The sequence below is a fragment of the Heptranchias perlo genome, chromosome 44 (assembly GCF_035084215.1).
Source record: "Heptranchias perlo isolate sHepPer1 chromosome 44, sHepPer1.hap1, whole genome shotgun sequence".
NCBI classification, from domain to species: domain Eukaryota; kingdom Metazoa; phylum Chordata; class Chondrichthyes; order Hexanchiformes; family Hexanchidae; genus Heptranchias; species Heptranchias perlo.
Window position 1 is genome coordinate 7,262,569 of NC_090368.1, and position 20,527 is coordinate 7,283,095.

The 20,527-nt window shown below is 51.2% G+C and overlaps 1 protein-coding gene across 1 annotated transcript; it reads left to right on the top strand.

The window, feature by feature from the left end:
- The first annotated feature begins 993 nt into the window (after window positions 1-993).
- Window positions 994-20,171, top strand: LOC137306709 (ephrin-A1-like). The gene is given in 6 exon segments (XM_067976069.1): window positions 994-1,174; window positions 15,681-15,903; window positions 15,905-15,974; window positions 17,539-17,604; window positions 18,683-18,732; window positions 19,183-20,171. Coding segments are annotated over 6 exon segments (642 nt in total). The 5' UTR covers window positions 994-1,028; the 3' UTR covers window positions 19,270-20,171.
- The last annotated feature ends 356 nt before the right edge of the window (window positions 20,172-20,527 follow it).

The window sequence follows — 20,527 nt, forward strand, 5'->3', positions numbered from 1 at the left end:
TGCCCGGGCAACCAGCCAGTAGAATGGGCAAGTTGCCCCTGGCAACCAAGCTTTGCAATCAAACATTTGTATCTCTGCAACCTCCTCCAGCCCCGACAACCCTCCGAGATCTCTGCGCTCCTCCAATTCTGGCCTCTTGCCCATCCCCGATTTCCATCGCTCCACCATTGGCGGCCGTGCCTTCAGCTGCCTGGGCCCTAAGCTCTGGAATTCCCTCCCTAAACCTCTCCGCCTCTCTCTCCTCCTTTAGACGCTCCTTAAAACCTCCCTCTTTGACCGAGCTTTTGGTCACCTGTCCTAATATCTCCTGATGTGGCTCGGAGTCAAATTTTGTTCGATAATCGCTCCCGGGAAGCGCCTTGGGGACGTTTTACTACGTTAAAGGCGCACATTGTGATCGTTGAACGCTCAATTTTGCAACATCGCAACGGGCCCTGCGTTTATATCGCACCGTGGCGCCTCGCTCAGCAACGCCTCGCAGCCAAGCGCGGCAGCCATTTTGTTTGCGCACAGCAAGATCCCACAAACGGCCCGGCGAGCGCCTTTTTTTTCCCGTTCCCGCTGTTTTTGGTTGAGAGAGGGAGAGAGGGGGGGGGCGAAGTGGGGGGCGTTGGCCAGGATATCGGGAGGTCTACCCTTAACGGCTTCCATCAGTGGCCGTGGAGACCTCGTACATCCACCTGAGGGGGGCAGACGGGACGAGCACTGTAACGTCTTGAGGTTCAGAGCGGCAGGTGAGTGTTTCGACCCTCGATCGACCCACCCGTCCTCGACCCTCCCCAAAAACCTCGGCACCATCTCCCTCCCCTTTCAGACCTGACGGGGCATTGATAGTGTGTTTGAGCGTTGGTTCAGATCTGTGCAGAGGAGGGGTGTATTTGTTTGGGAGAGGATTAATTAACCTACATCCATTTGTGACACAGCTCAGAGACTTGCCTTGTAGGAGGAGCCACTTAGCTCCTATACAAAAGCAGAGAGCCACAGGGCAGTGCTCAGCAGAATTGGAGAAGGCTGGTTGAGAGTGTGTGATGGGATATAACTTTACAAGTAAACAAGGAAAGGGTCCAAACATGTCTTGGAAAATTACCTGTGCTGTTCTGTGTTGGACGTGTGCATTAATGGGACAGATTTCAGCAGAGAGATATACACTTTACTGGAACACCACTAACACCAAGTAAGCAACCTCTAAACTTTCTAATTCTGGGGAAACTTGTTCTCAGATGCAAACAAGCTGGATGGGCAGAGAAACTGGGCAGTTTGTCTGAAACAAGTTCAAAACTTTCTCACATGAGACGAACTTTTTCTCTCTCTCTCTCGACCTGTGATGTTAAGAGAGATTACATTGTTTGCCTCGATTTTTTTTCTAATACAGCTTTTTGCTTTTTTTGGGGGGGGGAGGTGTTCTTGGGAGGTTTAAATGCGTTTTTTCTTAAAAGGGGGCGATAAATGAACGTTTTATTTTAAACGGATTATCTTCAAAATCTGAAGTTGGGTTTAGTGCAAAAAGTGGGAATTGGGTTTAGTGCAAAAAGTGGGAATTGGGTTTCGTGCAAAAAGTGGGAATTGGGTTTCGTGCAAAAAGTGGGAATTGATTTAATGCAAAAAGTAGGAATTGGGTTTAGTGCAAAAAGTGGGAATTGATTTAATACAAAAAGTGGGAATTGATTTAATGCAAAAAGTAGGAATTGGGTTTAGTGCAAAAAGTGGGAATTGATTTAATGCAAAAAGTAGGAATTGGGTTTAGTGCAAAAAGTGGGAATTGATTTAATACAAAAAGTGGGAATTGATTTAATGCAAAAAGTGGGAATTGGGTTTAGTGCAAAAGGTGGGATTCGGGTTTAGTGCAAAAAGTGGGAATTGGGTTTAGTGCAAAAAGTGGGAATTGGGTTTAATGCAAAAAGTGGGATTCGGGTTTAATGCAAAAAGTGGGAATTGGGTTTAGTGCAAAAAGTGGGAATTGGGTTTAATGCAAAAAGTGGGATTCGGGTTTAATGCAAAAAGTGGGAATTGGGTTTAATGCAAAAAGTGGGAATTGATTTAATGCAAAAGGTGGGAATCGGGTTAGTGCAAAAAGTGGGAATTGATTTAATGCAAAAAGTGGGATTCGGGTTTAATGCAGGAAAGTGTTTGACAGAAAAGTCAAGTTGAAAGACTTTTAAAATTTCTGTTTTGTTTTCCTTGCATGGATTCCGATTTCCGTGCATCGAGTGCTGCCTTTTCAGTAGTAACTTTATGGTTCCTGGTCTTTGTTTACCAGTCAGTAGCGCATTAACTCTCAAAGCCCCGCTGGCAGCTACTATGCAAAGTCCAATAATATTTACAACAAGGGCGGTGCAGTTAATGTTACTAACAAGGCTCAGACTGTAATCTGTTATTGATTGTAAACTTTTGATAGCTTATTTCCTTGCTGGAAGAATGAGATCTTTTATAGTATATAGTAAGAAAGGAGAAGCAGATTGTTTACATGCTCTGAAGTCACTTGAGGGGGACCACCACTGCTTTAAGACTGTATTTCCCTTTTAATTGGTTTTTGGTGGGCCCCACCAGTATTTTAATATTTCCCTTTTAATTAGTTGTTGATTGGGGGGAATAGGGTGTAAACCCCCCCTTCCCCCCCACGATGCTGGAGGAATAATTTATTCTAAATCTCTTTTGGGAGTCGACACCAAACCAATTGTTTAAAAGTTTTTTAAAACTTTGCACCAACTTTTTACAGTGAACTCTTAAAGGGGCAGCGCACGGCATGCAAAGATCTTTTAAACAAGTTGGTTGTGTTTAGGTTTGAAGGCCTCCTGGGCATCTCCTGAATCATCGTCTCTCGAACCCAAGCGTGCTAAACAGTCTCAGAATCTTACAGGGACAGGAGGAGGCCGTTCAGCCCCTCGAGCCTGTTCCGCCACTCAGTCAGATCATGGCTGATCTGATCCTCAGTTCCACTTTCCCGCCTATGTTCCGCATCCCTCAACAAAAATCGAGCGCTCTTAGTCTTGAGGTCAGCCTCAGCACAGAAGGGGGACGTTCGGCCCGTCGCACCTGTGCCAGCTTTCCCCGCGGCCTTGCGAATTTTTTTTCCCTCCTTTTTTAAGTATTTATCCAATTCCCTTTTGAAAGTTATTATTGAATCTGCTTCCACTGCCCTTTCAGGCAGCGAATTCCAGATCGCAGCGTTAAAACGTGTCTCGTCATCTCCCCCCTGCCCAGTTGGTAGAATTCTTGAAATCCCATTCGAGGGTTTAATTGATCACCGTAAACCGGGAACTGCCTGCCGATGACCCCTGGGCTCCTTAGGGTGGTTGGCCCTGTCTGTTAAGAGGCACGTGACTATTTACAGGGGGGGTCCCCGGGAGTGTCCCTATTTACAGGGGGGGTCTCTGGGAGTGTGACTATTTACAGGGGGGGTCCCCGGGAGTGTCCCTATTTACAGGGGGGGTCTCTGGGAGTGTGACTATTTACAGGGGGGGTCCCCGGGAGTGTCCCTATTTACAGGGGGGGTCTCTGGGAGTGTGACTATTTACAGGGGGGGTCCCCGGGAGTGTCCCTATTTACAGGGGGGGTCTCTGGGAGTGTGACTATTTACAGGGGGGGTCCCCGGGAGTGTCCCTATTTACAGGGGGGGTCTCTGGGAGTGTGACTATTTACAGGGGGGGTCCCCGGGAGTGTCCCTATTTACAGGGGGGGGTCTCTGGGAGTGTGACTATTTACAGGGGGGGGTCCCCGGGAGTGTGTCCCTATTTACAGGGGGGGGTCCGGGAAGTGTGTCAGTATTTACAGGGGGGTCGCCAGGAGTGTCTCAGTATTTACAGGGGGGGTCCGGGGAGTGTGTCAGTATTTACAGGGGGTCTCCGGGAGTGACTATTTACAGGGGGGTCCCCGGGAGTGTGTCAGTATTTACAGGGGGGTCCCCGGGAGTGACTATTTACAGGGGGATCCCCGGGAGTGTGTCAGTATTTACCGGGGGGTCCCCGGGAGTGTGTCAGTATTTACAGGGGGGTCCCCGGGAGTGACTATTTACAGGGGGATCCCCGGGAGTGTGTCAGTATTTACCGGGGGGGCCCTGGGAGTGTGTCAGTATTTACCGGGGGGGTCCCCGGGAGTGTGTCAGTATTTACCGGGGGGGGGGTCCCCGGGAGTGCTGGAGAATCCCTCACTCCGAAAAGTTTTAAAAATCATTGCTATAAACTAATTAGAGTTTTAAAAAGACGTGCGATCAGGTACTGTATAATTTGCAAGTCTTAGATTTTCTTCCGTGCCTAGATTCTGAAAGTAAACATTGCCCTTTTAAGATCACACATCACTCTGATAAATGAAAACACTTTATCTTTAGGACTAAAATTAAAACATTGCAAGAATTAATTCTTTTTGGCGCCATCTGTATGTGTATATCAATTGGAATCAGTAGCGAGAGATCGTTTGCATCTATTAATGGAACACTAGAAAGAAATCTAATTATAAAGGATATGACAGTAGCTTTATATACCACTTACTAAATCTTACTAGCGTCAACCAGAAGTGATTTTGTTCTTTAAATGAGGGGCGGAGTGCAAACCAAGTGTCAGCTTGGCTCACTCTCGCCTCCGAGTCAGAAGGTCGTGGGTTCGAGCCCCCACTCCAGTGACTCGAGCCCCGTAACCCAGGCCGACACTCCCGGTGCCAGTGCTGAGGGAGTGCCGCACTGTCGGAGGTGCCGTGTCTCGCGGGGATGAGACGTCAAACCGAGGGCCCCTCTCTGGAAGATCGCAGGGCCACTATCTCGAAGAGTTCTCCCTGATTTCCTGGCCACCTAAAAAAAAACAAATTAAATGGTTATTCGTTTTTTAAAATTCGTCCTGCTGGATGTGGGCGAGGCCGGCATTTATTGCCCATCCCCGAGTTGCCCCCTTGAGAAGGTGGCGGTGAGCCGCCTTCTTGAACCGCTGCAGACCGGAGGTGGTGAAGGTTCTCCCACAGTGCTTGTTAGCGGCTCGAGGGGCCATTTCAGTCACTTGTAGGCCCAAATTCCTAATCCAGTCGGGTTTTGACAAGCGTTCTTGCTTATTCATCCCTCAACCAACGTCACTAAAAAACAGATTATCTCATTGCTGTTTGTGGGATCTTGCTGTGCGCAAATTAGCTGCCGCGTTTCCTACATAACAGCAGTGACTACACTTCAAAAGCGCTTAATTGGCTGTAAAGCGCTTTGGGACGTCCTGAGGCAGGATAAAAATGCAGGCCCTTCCTTCCACGCAAAAAAAGGAGGCCGTTTCGGCCCATCGAGCCCGTGCTGGCCCTTTTCGAAAGAGCCGTCCAATCGGTCCCACTCTCTCCCCTGTACCCCGTTTCCTCCTCTCGAGTTTATTTCAATTATTTTATCCGGTGGGAGTTGAACTCACGAGCTCTGGATTTGCGACGCCAGGACCAGAACCGCAGCTGGATGCCACGGCGTGGGATCTTGCTGTGCGCAAATCGGCAGCTCAGGGGCGATTTAGCCGCACGCAGAGAGATGTGGGATTAGCTGCCAGACAACGGCGGGTTTTGGGTTAAGTACAGCGTTGGGCCTTATGAGATCCCGGGGAGGCCTTGATAATTCACGGAAACACTCGCTGACTTTCAAGAGCTGTTGTTGGAATTGTTTTTTCTTTTGCAGGCAGCTCTTAAAATGTGTTGTCAGGAAGTGAGTCTGCCCAGCTCAGTGTTGTGTTTCCCTGTGTCCCGGGCTGAGGATGTGATTCTACACTTCCTCCCCGTTCATCAAGGTCCCTGGCTGTTGTTCTGCACCTGACGGGGACCAGAAAGGGGGATGGGGAGGGGGAGAGGGAGAGAGGAGGAGAGGGAGAAGGAGAGAGTGGGAGGGATGAAGGAGAGGGAGAGAGTGGGAGAGGGAGAAGAGGAGGAGGAGGAGGAGGAGGGAGTGGGAGGAGGAGAGGGAGAAGGAGCGAGTGGGAGGGATGAAGGAGAGGGAGAGAGTGGGAGAGGGAGAAGAGGAGGAGGAGGAGGAGAGAGTGGGAGTGGGAGGAGGAGAGGGAGAAGGAGCGAGTGGGAGGGATGAAGGAGAAGGAGAGGGAGAGAGTGGGAGAAGGGAGGAGGGGGAGAGGAGGAGAGGGAGGGAGAGGAGGAGGGAGAGGGGGAGGAGGAGAGGGCGGGAGAGGGGGAGGAGGAGAGGGCGGGAGAGGGGGAGGAGGAGAGGGCGGGAGAGGGGGAGGAGGAGAGGGCGGGAGAGGGCGGGAGGAGGAGAGAGCGAGAGGAGGAGAGAGTAGGAGAAGGAGGAAGAGCGAGAGTGGTGAAGGGGGAGAAGGTGAGAGTGGGAGGGAAGCAGGGGAAAGAATTAGCGGCGAGGGGGGCGGGGGCTGTAAATGTTAGTTTTCTTTCACTGTTTCCCTCCTCCCCCCCCCACCGGGTAGGGGGGCGCAGTTCCACTGGTGGCTACCGGATGACCCTCCTGAACCAGGCACAGACATCAAGTGTTGGACTATTTGACTGTGGGGGGCATCACGCCCCCTGCCCCCCACATGAATTGATGCTTTTACAATAGTTGGGGGGTAGGGTCTGACCTGGGGTCCACTCCCAACACCACCCTGAAGATCAGCTAACTCAGCTCAGACTGGGCATCGAGCAGGGGGTCCCTGCGGGTCTGGATGACTCCGTGCAACACCAGGCAATTATACTGGGGCAGTGGGGGTGGGGTGTTTGTGAGGGGGAGTTGGTTTAGTTACCACATCCCCTTCGCCTTCATTGTATTCTAAAGTCCAGAGACTCCAGCACACAATCCAGGCCGACACTCCCCAATGCCAGTACTGAGGGAGTGCCGCACTGTCGGAGGTGCCGTCTTTCGGATGAGACGTTAAACCGAGGGCCCCGTCTGCCCCTCCCAGGTGGATGTAAAAGATCCCACGGATCGGAAGAAGAGCAGGAGGGAGTTCTCCCCGGTGTCCTGGGGCCGATATTTATCCCTCAACCAACATCACTAAAAAAACAGATGATCTGGGTCATTATCACATCGCTGTTTGTGGGATCTTGCTGTGCGCAAATTGGCTGCCGCGTTTCCCACATTACAACAGTGACTACACTTCAAAAAAAGTGCTTCATTGGCTGTAAAGCGCTTTGGGACGTCCTGAGGTCGTGAAAGGCGCGACAGAAATACAAATTCTTTCTTTTTAAACCGCGAATTTCGCTTTTAAGCGGGTTAGGCCGTGCGAAACCCTTTGAAGACCAGCGGCGGCGGTTTTAGACCCACCACTGGCCCCTCTGGTGGAGGACGCTGAGAACTCCCACTTCTCCTGAGGGAGGTCTGATTTAAACCCATCACCTGCTAAAAGTTACAGAGAGGTACTGAGAGAAAAAACCCACAACATTAAACACTGCAGTCCCTCACTCCCATTAACTACTGATACTTGGCTGGCATTGTACATCCCTCTCTCCCTCTCCCTCTATCCCGCTCTGTATCCTCTCCATTTCTCTCTCTCTCTCTTTGTATCTTTTTGCCTCTTTTCTCTCTCTGTCTTTCTATCCCTCTCTTGCCCTCTGTCTCAATCTGTTCTTCCATCGTGCTCCAGCTTTTTCTGTGTCTCTGTTTTATCTCTCTCTCTCTATTTCCCTGCTCTGTCTCTCTCTATTTGTTTCACATTATTAATTCTTTTTCTCCCTCTCTTGGAAATCGCTCTCTCTCTCCCATCTTATAAATCTCTCCCTCCCATCCTAAAAATCTCTCCCTCTCTCTCTCTCTCTCTCCCTCCCATCCTAAAAATCTCTCTCTCTCTCTCTCCCTCCCATCCTAAAAATCTCTCTCTCTCTCTCTCCCTCCCATCCTAAAAATCTCTCTCTCTCTCTCTCCCTCCCATCCTAAAAATCTCTCTCTCTCCCTCCCTCCCATCCTAAAAATCTCTCTCTCTCTCTCTCTCTCCCATCCTAAAAATCTCTCTCTCTCTCCCCCTCCCATCCTAAAAATCTCTCTCTCTGTCTCTCCCTCCCATCCTAAAACTCTCTCTCTCTCTCTCCCCCTCCCATCCTAAAAATCTCTCTCTCTGTCTCTCCCTCCCATCCTAAAAATCTCTCTCTCTCTCTCTCTCTCCCTCCCATCCTAAAAATCTCTCTCTCTGTCTCTCCCTCCCATCCTAAAAATCTCTCTCTCTCGCTCTCTCTCTCTCTCCCTCCCATCCTAAAAATCTCTCTCTCTGTCTCTCCCTCCCATCCTAAAACTCTCTCTCTCTCCCTCCCATCCTAAAAATCTCTCTCTCTGTCTCTCTCTCTCTCTCTCTCCCATCCTAAAAATCTCTCTCTCTCTCCCATCCTAAAAATCTCTTTCTCTCTCTCTGTCCCCCTCCCATCCTAAAAATCTCTCTCTCTCTCTCTCCCTCCCATCCTAAAAATGTCTCTCTCGCTCTCTCTCTCCCTCCCATCCTAAAAATCTCTCTCTCTCGCTCTCTCTCTCTCCCTCCCATCCTAAAAATCTCTCTCTCTCGCTCTCTCTCTCTCTCTCCCTCCCATCCTAAAAATCTCTCTCTCTCGCTCTCTCTCTCTCCCTCCCATCCTAAAAATCTCTCTCTCTCTCTCTCTCTCCCATCCTAAAAATCTCTCGCTCTCTCTCTCTCTCTCCCTCCCATCCTAAAAATCTCTCTCTCTCGCTCTCTCTCTCCCATCCTAAAAATCTCTCGCTCTCGCTCTCTCTCTCCCTCCCATCCTAAAAATCTCTCTCTCTCTCTCTCTCTCTCTCCCCCATCTCACAAATCTCTCTCCCCTTCCCCCTCCCATTTATGGAGATGGGTGCCCGGCCCCTGACAGTCCTATTTAAGGATTAGTGATGGATGGCCAGCTGTCGATGAGCTTTTAATTGTTTGTTGATGGTCTGTCCAGCTGTTTTGCTTTGACACTGGCCCTGTGACTGCTAAACTCTTTTATCCTGACTGTCGCTATTCAGTGGAGCTACTTAGCACTGATCCATCAATAGGAATACAAAACATCAGTGCCTCCGATCTGCCCCCCAGTCACAATCCTTAAATGTACAAAGAGTGGGAGTGAGAGGGACCATCTCTCATCTCGGGAAGGATATATCGGCCTTGGAGGGGGTGCAGAGCAGATTCACCAGAATGATACCGGGGGTTTAAAGGGTTAAATTACGAGGCCAGGTTGCACAGACTGGGCTTGTATTCCCTCGAGTGTAGAAGATTAAGGGGTGATCTAATCGAGGTGTTTGAGATGATTAAAGGATTCGATAGGGTCGATAGAGAGAAACTATTTCCTCTGGTGGGGGGAGTCCAGAACAAGGGGGCAGAACCTTAAAATTAGAGCCAGGCCGTTCAGGGGTGATGTCAGGAAGCACAGCAAGATCCCACAAACAGCAATGTGATAAATGAGCAGATAATCTGTTTTTTAGTGACGTTGGTTGAGGGATAAATATCGGCCCCAGGACACCTCCCTCTGCTTTTCTCCCATTAGTAGCTGTGGGATCTTTTACGTCCACCTGAGAGGGGCAGACGGGGCCCTCGGTTTAACGTCTCATCCGAAAGACGGCACCTCCGACAGTGCGGCACTCCCTCAGTACTGCACCGGGAGTGTCGGCCTGGATTATGGGCTCAAGTCTCTGGAGTGGGGGCTCGAACCCACGACCTTCTGACTCAGAGGCGAGAGAGAGCCATGATTAATACAGGGAAAAATAACCGGGAAAAACATCCTTCAAATTACGAGAAGGTTAATAGTTTCACCATCAGGTTTACCATTGCGTCATCTGAGGTAAAGGTTACACTTCCTGTAAGCAGAATTTTGCAATGAGAGGTTCAAAATATTTTGGGCATCCAGTCACAAATCCCTATGGTTTTTGGGGATCTCTGCGCTCCTCCAATTCTGGCCTCTTGCGCATCCCCCATTTTAATCGCTCCACCATTGGCGGCCGTGCCTTCAGCCGCCTGGGCCCTAAGCTCTGGAATTCCCTCCCTAAACCTCTCCGCCTCTCTCTCCTCCTTTAAGACGCTCCTTAAAACCTACCTCTTTGACCGAGCTTTTGGTCACCTGTCCTAATATCTCCTTATGTGGCTCGGTGTCAAATTTTGTTTGATAATCGCTCCTGTGGGACGTTTTACTACGTTAAAGGCGCTATATAAATGCAGGTTGGTGTGTCTCAGTGGGCCGCACTCTCTCTCTCGCCTCTGAGTCAGAAGGTCGTGGGTTCGAGCCCCCACTCCAGAGACTTGAGCCTCATAATCCAGGCCGACACTCCCACTGCCAGTACTGAGGGAGTGCCGCACTGTCGGAGGTGCCGTCTTTCGGATGAGACGTTAAACCGAGGGCCCCGTCTGCCCCTCTCAGGTGGATGTAAACGATCCCACGGCCACTATTGGAAGAAGAGCAGGGGGGAGTTCTCCCCGGTGTCCTGGGGCCAATATTTATCCCTCAACCAACGTCACTAAAAAACAGATGATCTGGGTCATTATCATATGGCTGTTTGTGGGATCTTGCTGTGCGCAAATTGGTTTTCCTACATTACAACAGTGACTACACTTCAAAAAGTACCTCATTGGCTGTAAAGCGCTTTGGGACGTCCTGAGGTCATGAAAGACGCAATATATTCCACACACACACAGACTGGAGAAGCTGGGATTGTTCTCCTTAGAGCAGAGAAGGTTAAGGGGAGATTTAATCGAGATGTTCAAAATCATGAGGGGGTTTTGAGAGAGTAAATAAGGAGAAACTGTTTCCAGTGGCAGGAGGGTCGGGAACCAGAGGACACAGATTGAAGATAATTGGGGAAAGAACCAGAGGGGGAGATGAGGAGAATTTTTTTGACGCAGCGAGTTGTTCTGATCTGGAATTCGCTGCCTGAAAGGGCGGTGGGAGCAGATTCAATAATAACTTTCAAAAGGGAATTGGATAAATACTTGAAGGGGAGAAATTTGCAGGGCTGTGGGGGAAAGAGCAGGGGGGAGAGTGGGACTAATTGGACAGCTCTTTCAAAGAGCCGGCACAGGCCCGATGGGTCGAACGGCCTCCTCCTGTGCCGTACGATTCCTGGGGGCAGGGAGTGGCGGTGTTTGTGCTGTCGAGCGAGAGGCTTGGAGACGAGCACACTGAAGGGTTGGGTTTCGGAGAGCTGGAGGGACCTGTTCTACCGGCTGATGGTGACAGGGGAGCGAACCGGAGCCAAGTTTCCCATCGTGTCGCCGCCCCGCGTCACTCGGGAGCAGAGAGAGGCGGGGCGGCCCGATTCACGCCAGCGCCACCCTGAGAGGGCGCCTGACTGGCTGGCACCATGAATCATTGGGGTTTGCCCGGGCGGGGGAGCTCCTTCAGGGTTCCTGCTCCTGGTCACAAGGAAGTGACAACCCAACCTTTACCCCCCCCACTGCTGTCGATGGGGGGGGCAGGAAAGGGGTCATCTGTGATGCCTTCCACAGTCGGTCAGCTTGTCGTTGTTCATGCATTAAGCTGCAAGAGGGCGGTCGCCTCGTTTCCCAGTGAGGTGTCACCGTAAGAAGAGGGGGCAAAAACCTGGGGGGGGGGGAATTGCCAACATTGACTGCTTAAAGGGGCAATGTCTCTCTTTGTAAGTAGCTGGAATAGAACATACTTCCTTTTGGCCAAACCTCTTTAACACAACAACCTGCATTTATATAGCGCCTTTAACGTAGTAAAACGTCCTCACAGGAGCGTAAATCAGACAAAATTTGACACCGAGCCACATAAGGAGATATTAGGGACAGGTGACCAAAAGCTTGGTCAAAGAGGTAGGTTTTAAGGAGCGTCTTAAAGGAGGAGAGAGAGGCGGAGAGGTTTAGGGAGGGAATTCCAGAGCTTAGGGCCCAGGCGGCTGAAAGCACGGCCGCCAATGGTGGAGCGATGGAAATCGGGAGATGGGCAAGAGGCCAGAGTTGGAGGAGCGCAGAGATCTCGGAGGGTTGTAGGGGCTGGAGGAGGTTCCAGAGATAGGGAGGGGGGGCGAGGGCCATGGAGGGGATTTGAAAACAAGGATGAGAATTTTAAAATCGAGGTGTTCCCGGACCGGGAGCCAATGTCGGTCAGCGAGCACAGGGTGGGTGATGGGTGAACGGGACTCGGTGCGAGTTAGGATACGGGGGGGCAGCAGAGTTTTGGATGAATTTACAGAGACTGGACGATGGGAGGCCGGCCAGGAGAGCATTGGCACAGTCAAGTCTGGAGGAAGACAGAAACGTAAAATATAATACGGGAAGCTGTCGGAAGATTGGATTATTTACCCATGATATGTTTCGCAATTCACAGACGCATTTCGAACCGGTGACAGTGTCACTTTAAAACAAATCAGCGGCCTGTGCCTTTAAGCGAGTGTTTGGGGGAGGGGCTGGTCGGGGGAGGGTGATGTGTTAAACTGTCGACCCCATGGGGCTAATAGCAGTGGGGCCAAACCAGACTTTGCAGGGTGCACACTCCTGGAGGCCTCTCCCTGTCTCCGGGACGCAGTCGGCCGGGAGCCAGTTAAAGGGACCACCCCCCCCAGCAATGTTGATCAAAGTCCTTGGGCCTAACACTTGCTCAACTCCATCCAGAGCCTGCACCAATTGGTCCTTAAATGATCCCCGGCTTTGCTGCTGGATCTGGGAGTCCGTTCCGTGTGCCGATCGCTCGATCTGCGGAGAAGACCTCCCCGATACCAGTCCCAGATTGACCTTTCACTGGTTTGAGCCTTTGGCCCCTCTCCCACCGTTTAATTTACCCTGATTTCCTTCCGCTGTTCCCCTCGCTGTCTTTCACGGCCTCAGGATGTCCCAAAGCACTTTACAACTCCCGGAGGACTGCAGTCACTGTTGTAATGTAGGAAACGCGGCAGCCGATTTGCGCACAGCAAGATCCCAACAAAACAGCCGACTATTAAAAAAAAATCATCGACCCCTCGATGTGGGGGGAAGGTTCCTGTCGTTTGAGGGAGGAATATTGGGCCCAGGACACCGAGGGAGGGGAATAGCCCGCCCTCCCTCTCTCCTCTTTCAACGTAGTGTCCGTGGAATCTTAATCGTCCAGCCAAAGGGGGCAGATTAGGTGCCCACCACTCTCGCACACCCGGGATTAAAACCAGTGCAATCTTCAAATCGCTAATAAGAGTCTAAACGGGGGAGAGGAGCAGAGGGATCTGGGGGTACAGATACACAAATCACTAAAAGTAGCAACGCAGGTTAATAAGGCCATAAAGAAAAGCATAGCACTGGGGTTCATTTCTAGAGGGATAGAATTGAAAAGCAGGGAAGTTATGTTAAACTTGTACAGAACCTTGGTTAGACCACACTTGGAGCACTGGGCACAGTTCTGGTCTCCATATACCATGGTTAGACCACACTTGGAGCACTGTGCACAGTTCTGGTCTCCATATACCATGGTTAGACCACACCTGGAGCACTGTGCACAGTTCTGGTCTCCATATACCATGGTTAGACCACACCTGGAGCACTGTGCACAGTTCTGGTCTCCATATACCATGGTTAGACCACACTTGGAGCACTGTGCACAGTTCTGGTCTCCATATACCATGGTTAGACCACACTTGGAGCACTGTGCACAGTTCTGGTCTCCATATACCATGGTTAGACCACACTTGGAGCACTGTGCACAGTTCTGGTCTCCATATACCTTGGTTAGACCACACTTGGAGCACTGGGCACAGTTCTGGTCTCCATACACCTTGGTTAGACTACACTTGGAGCACTGTGCACAGTTCTGGTCTCCATATACCATGGTTAGACCAAACTTGGAGCACTGGGCACAGTTCTGGTCTCCATATACCATGGTTAGACCACACTTGGAGCACTGGGCACAGTTCTGGTCTCCATATACCATGGTTAGACCACACTTGGAGCACTGAGCACAGTTCTGGTCTCCATATACCATGGTTAGACCACACTTGGAGCACTGGTGAGGGAGAAAGCAATAGAAGGATAGGGTGAGATGAAGTAGGGAGGGAGGAGGCTCGTGCGGAGCATAAACACCGGCATGGACCAGTGGGGCCGAATGGCCTGTTTCTGTGCTGTGGACTCGATGTAATTCTATGTAACAGTCAGTTTGTGTTTTTAAATCACGAGCGTCTTGATTTTTAGCTTGACGTTGTTGCTTTAAGAGGGGAATACTGTTGTTCCTCGCTTTCTAGTTTTACAACTGTAATTAAAGCTCATGGGTGGAGGTCCCCCTCAGTGCTGCGGGACTAATCTGCACAACAGTGTGAAGCGGAGACAAGGAGTCTAGTGTCAGGCGGATTAATGACAGGCGGAGGCCCGTACAGACAGGCTCTGCTCCTCCCCCAGCAGCGCTCCTGGGAAGGGGAGGGTGTCCTGGGATACTTGACACCTTGATTTGGAGAGCAGGGGGCGGGGGTGTTGGTGGAAGGGAGATTAATATCTTCGCAGGCCGCCTTAAGACAACAAAGGAGACCCTCCCCGACTCCCTGAAGAAAAAGGGTGGGGCCCACACCAGAAGGCAGTGGTGAGACTGGCCCCTTGTTTTAACCCAGTGCGGAGATGGTTACAGTGCTCCTTGGTTCACAGCGAAAGAAGGACATCTGAGCTTCTCCGGCATTCTCTGTTTTTAATTTCAGACGTCCGGCAGTGTTTTGCTTTCGATCTGATTTGAATGCCGGGATAGGCGCGAGGGGCTGAATGGCCTCCTCCTCCTTCTGTTCCTATGTGTGGGTGTTGGCGCACTCCCAGGGTTGGCCACCTTCCCAGGGGAACCCCCTGCAAGAATATTGGCACATTCCCAGGGACTCCCTTCCCTCCCCCCCCCCCTTAAAATATTGGCACATTCTCAGGGACTTCCCCCCCCCCCCTTAAAAAATTGGCACATTCTCAAGGACTCCCTCCCCCCCCTTAAAATATTGGCACATTCTCAAGGACTCCCTCCCCCCCCCCTTAAAATATTGGTACATTCTCAGGGACTTCCCCCCCCCCCCTTAAAATATTGGCACATTCTCAGGAACTTCCCCCCCCCCCCCTTAAAAAATTGGCACATTCTCAAGGACTCCCTCCCCCCCCTTAAAATATTGGCACATTCTCAGGGACTTTCCCCTCCCCCCTTAAAATATTGGCATATTCCCAGGGTTATGCCCCTTTCCTCACCCACCCCCCCCCCCACAAATATTGGCGCCCTCAGGGTCCTCTCTTCCCTCCCCCTCGCCTCAATATGAGGGAACTGAGTTCCACCCCTCCAGCCCGGGCTTATTACTCAACCTTTCCCAAACTTCTCAAGTTCCCCAGCCTCAGTAGGGGGTCACTTGGGGGGAGTTACTGGGAGTACCCCCCCCTTCCCCCTCAGAGAGTTGACGAGGGGAGGAGAGGGGGGCCCCAAAATGAGCTTCGCCGTATCAATGGAAAACGCTGCCTGAAAGGGCGTTGGAAGCAGATCCAATTATAACTTTCAAAAGGAGAATTGGGTAAATATTTGAAGGGGAGAAAATTTGCAGGGCTGTGGGGAGGAGTGGGACTAATTGGAGAGCTCTTTCAAAGAGCCGGCACAGGAACAATGGGCCGAATGGCCTCCTTCTGCGCCGTATGATTTGATGATGAAGACTTTAACTGCGCTTGAGAAAAGTAAGTCCCTGGTACACAGCTGGAACTTGGATCATTTTAATTACAGTAAGACCGTAAGAGATAGGAGCAGGAGTAGGCCATTCGGCCCCTCGAAAGTAAAAACTTGCATTTCTATCGCCCCTAAAGACATCCTAACCATCTCATTTATCGATTCTGCCCCCACCCCAGGCTTCTCAAGGACGACTACACCCTCGAGGTGAAGCTCAACGATTACTTGGACATCTTGTGCCCGCATTACGCAGAGACCGTCCTCTCTCACGCCACTGAGCGTTACACCCTGTATTTGGTGACCAAGGAGGACTTCGAGTCGTGCAAACCAAAGTCCAAGGATCAGGTCCGCTGGGAATGCAGGAGGCCGCACGCTCCCCATGGCCCGGAGAGATTCTCGGAGAAAGTTCCAGCGTTTCACTCCCTTCAGCCTGGGGAAAGAGTTCAAAGAGAGCCACTATTACTACTACATCTGTGAGTACTTTGCTCGGCTGAGGTTAGGGATCCATCAGTGCGAGGTGGCCGCCAATAAATCCAATCGGGGGATTCGGGAGAAGCTTCTTCACCCAGAGAGCGGTGGGAATGTGGAACTCGCTCCCACGTGGAGTGGTTGAGGCGAATCACGTGGATGGATTTAAGGGGAAGAAACAAAGAAAATAGGAGCAGGAGTAGGCCATTGGAGCCTGCTCCGCCCTTCAATATGATCAGGGCTGATCCTCTATCTCAATACCAAATTCCCGCTCTCCCCCTTTGATGCCTTTTGCGTCTAGAAATCTATCCAGCTCCTTCTTCAATATATTCAGTGACTTGGCCTCCACTGTCTTCTGTGCTAGAGAATTCCACAGGTCACCACCCTCTGAGTGAAGAAATTTCTCTTCGTCTCAGTCCTAAATGTCCTACCCCGTATCCTGAGACTGTGACCCCCTCGTTCTGGACTCCCCAGCCATCGGGAACATCCTCCCTGCATCAGTCTGTCTAGCCCTGTCAGAATTTTAGATGTTTCAATGAGATCCCCTCTCACTCTCCTAAACTCGAGTGAATACAGGCCGAGTCGACCCAATCTCTCCTCGTACGACAGTCGCAGGGATCAGTCTGGAGGCCAGATAAACACATGAGGGAGAAAGGATCAGAAGGATGTGCTGATCGGGTGAGATGAAGAGGGGAGGAGGAGGGCTCATGAGGAGCAGAAACGCCAGCATGGGACCAGTTGGGCCGAATGGCCTGTTTCTGTGCTGTAAATTCTCCGAACTGTGCCATTCATTGCTAACACCTGCAGGCGGTAGTCTTAACTGGACTAGTAATCCAGAGGCCTAATAACCAAGAGACCGTGAGTTCAAATCCCACCTCCGCAGTTTGAGAATTCAGATTCTGTTCAAACAAAAAAAATTCTCCTCAGTAAAAGTGACTGTGAAGCTGTTGGATTGTCCTAAAAACCCAACTGGTTCACAAATATCCCTTTAGGGAAGGAAACTGCCATCCTTACCCGGTCTGGGCCTATACGTGACTCAGTCCCCATGCCAACCTGGTTGACTCTTAACTGCCCCTCTGAATTGGGCCTAGCAGGAGACTCGGTTATACTGAGCCTACTACCGGTGGTTCAAGAAGGCGGCTCACTGCCACCCTCTCAAGGGGCAACCAGAGGATGGGCAATAAATGCCGGCCTTGCCCAGCGACGCCCGATAATAAAACGAGACTCGCTCAATGTTGAGAAACTGCGTCTGAACGGAGCCATCGGCTGATCTCGGAGTTTCAGGGCCAGGGAGGAGAGAGGCCCAACGATCAAACCGGCACTTCGACCATGGGGGGCGGGGGGGGGATCTAATCCTATTGTCCTCAGTGCCGTTCAGCTGAAGGATGAGGGCGGAGAACGAGAGCAGGAGGACCACTCCCCGATCGGCGAACTGGAACCCGCAGCCTCCCTGCGCAATTTGGCCTCAGTACCAAACTGGACCACATCGACCGCGCCCGTTTCGCGAGGGCGGAGAGCCAGATTCTGCGGGGGTCTCTTCTAAATGATTTCTCTCTCTCTCATTTCTAGCAAAGGCAATCCACCATCACGGAGAGCAGTGCCTGAAGCTGAGAATTTATGTTTGCTGCAGAAAGAGTGAGTACCTGATAAATTTCAGCCTCTTCCCAGGGCACTTGATCCCTTAAAGAGGATATCGACAACCACCTGCATTTATATAGCGCCTTTAACGCAGTAAAACGTCCCCAAGGCGCTTCACGGGGGCGATTATCAAACAAAATTGACACCCGAGCCACATAAGGAGATATTAGGACAGGTGACCAAAGCTTGGTCAAAGAGGGAGGTTTTAAGGAGCGTCTTAAAGGAGGAGAGAGAGGCGGAGAGGTTTAGGGAGGGAATTCCAGAGCTTAGGGCCCAGACGGCTGAAGGCACGGCCGCCAATGGTGGAGCGATGGAAATCGAGGGACGCGCAAGAGGCCCGAATTGGAGGAGCGCAGAGATCTCGGAGGGTTGTCGGGGCTGGAGGAGGTTGCAGAGATAGGGGAGGACCATGGAGGGATTTGAACGCAGGGATGATCTATGCTGCGTTCACCCAATAACAGGGCGATGCCATTTGGTTGCCCATCAACTCATTGGAGCGAACACGCCAAGGTGGGCTCAGTCTGCCCTCGGACCCCCTGCCCTGAGGGCGCAAATGTGCTCCTCCAACCAGCCAAGGTCAAGTCTGACAAATCAAAACCACGGAACAAGATGGAACTGGTTGAAGAAAGGGCAGGAAAGAGGCCATTCAGCCCCTCGAGCCTGCTCTGCCATCATGGCTGATCCGTACCTCAACTCCATTTACCCGCCTTTGTATCTCTCGATCCCAAAAAGTCTGGCGGTCTCAGTCTTTCGGACGAGGCGTTAAACCGAGGCCCCGTCTGCCCCTCTTCAGGTGGACGTAAAAGATCCCACGGGCCAGTATTGGAAGAAGAGCAGGTGGGGGGAGTTCTCCCCGGTGTCCTGGGGCCGATATTTATCCCTCGACCAACATCACTTTAAAAAAAAAACAGATGATCTGGGTCATTTATCACATTGCTGTTTGTGGGATCTTGCTGTGCACAATTGGCGGCCACACTTCACTGGCTATAAAGTGCTTTGGGATGTCTGAGCTGCGATGGAAATCATTTCTTTGTGAATTATCTGATAATTTATTTAAACCATTCTTTTATTTTAGAACCAGCGAGTGATTCAGGATCCCACACAATAAACCCAATCTTCCAGCAGGTGAGCAAGATATATATCGATTATAAAACACTTCATCATAAAGTGAGGGAGGGGGGGGTGATGGATTTATATGTGACCACCCCCCCTCGTCACCTCAAGAACTTAAAACTGTAAAACTTAAAAAGCAGAGGGAAAGCCCCAAGTTAACGATTCCTGAGCCAGCAGTGGGACGGGGAGGGGGTTTAAATTGGCCTCAGTACCCCCTTGGGGGTTAGGGAGAGGGCGGGGGTGGGAGGTGTTGGGGAGGGCTGGGGTAAATTGACCAGCGCTGCTGATCGCAATCGCCGTTCAGCGAGTGAGGTGGGGGGTGGGAATCGGACTTGGCTGGGGTGGGCCCCCAAGGTCGAATAGCCAGTCGTTTTTTTCCGTGCGGTCAGTCAATTAATCCGTTTCCCTTCGATCTCTCTCTCTCTCTCTCTCTCTCTCTCTCTCGCTCGCTCTCCACGACAGACCAGCCGGGGAGGACTTCCAGACACCCAGAGAAGCACGGCAGCTCGTCTCCCCTGGTACCGTCTCAAGGCCTCGCTGTGCTGCTGACGCTGCTGCTGTCGCTGGCCGTGCTGTAAGACGTCTGCGCCCAAGTCTTTCTCGCCAACCTCCGCCCTCGAGACGGACGAACCCCGGCTCGAGTTACTTCCCTCCCACCCCGCTCCATCCAGGACACGGTCTCCGTCAAGGCAAAGGACGACAGACTAAGGGAGAGACGGATGAAAACAAGACAAGACCGGGGACAAAAGCCCTGTTTGGGAGGCAAATCGAGACCTCGCCAAATTCTACCTTCAGCTTTGTCTTGAGAGCGCCAGAACTGCGTTACCCTGGCAACCCGTGGATTCTGGGGCGTCCCGACGAGGCAAATCGTACTACAAAATGGCCTCAAGCATTTTTTTTCTTTTGTTGGGGGGTGACGGGGCGGGGGGGGCGTTTGAGAAAGAGAATGAAGAGTTTTGTGCCTTTTTATTCTCGTGAAGGAGACGGACTTGCTTAGGAAGGCACTGCTTTGCTGGCGATGACTGGTGCATCGAGGCCTTTCTCTCCGGAGGCCGGATCCGGGAGATCCAGGCAAGGGAAAATGTACATTCTTTAAAGAAGAGTCTATTTGTTATTTAAGGAGGGACTTCGCTTCTGCAGCATGCTCGCGCGGTGTCAAAGGTCAAGGTGGAGGGAGGGCGCCTTTTTGAAGTGACCTTCGAGCGGGAGTTTGAGAATGGCCGCCATGTAGGGTTTGGCTGAAGGGGATGAAGCTCGGTCTCCTTATTCCCCCTCAGCCATCTTCCCCAGGCCTCTAGCCCTCCAGTATCAGGCCAACTCCTGAACGGCCGTGAGCAGTGGACAACCCATGGGACTCGCAGTTAGGCTTTTGCACCGGTGGCTAGGCCCGGACCATTCACGTTCCGATTGCAGGGTTGCTGCCTCTTGCTAGGCCTAGAAACTCAACCAGGGAACCATTAGGGGATGGAGTCACGGTTTGTTTGCGAGTAAACGGGGGGGGGGCGGGGGGGAGAAAAAAAACCTTCGCGTCACCAGAGAAATGGAAGGCCATGGGGGCTCCTTGTTAATATGCAAAAACTGGACATCCTCTGTACAGTCATTGTAAAAATTGTACAAATTTGTAAACTATTGATCAAAGCTTAAGTTTTCATTGCCTCTTTGTAAAAATACTTTTTTTATACTGTTGTCTAGAATAAATACTTAAAAATTTGATGTGTTCTCTTAGGGAGTGATCTGTCCAGGGGGGTGGTGGAGACAGATTCAATCATGGCCTTCAAAAGGGAACTGGATAATTATTGAAAGGAAA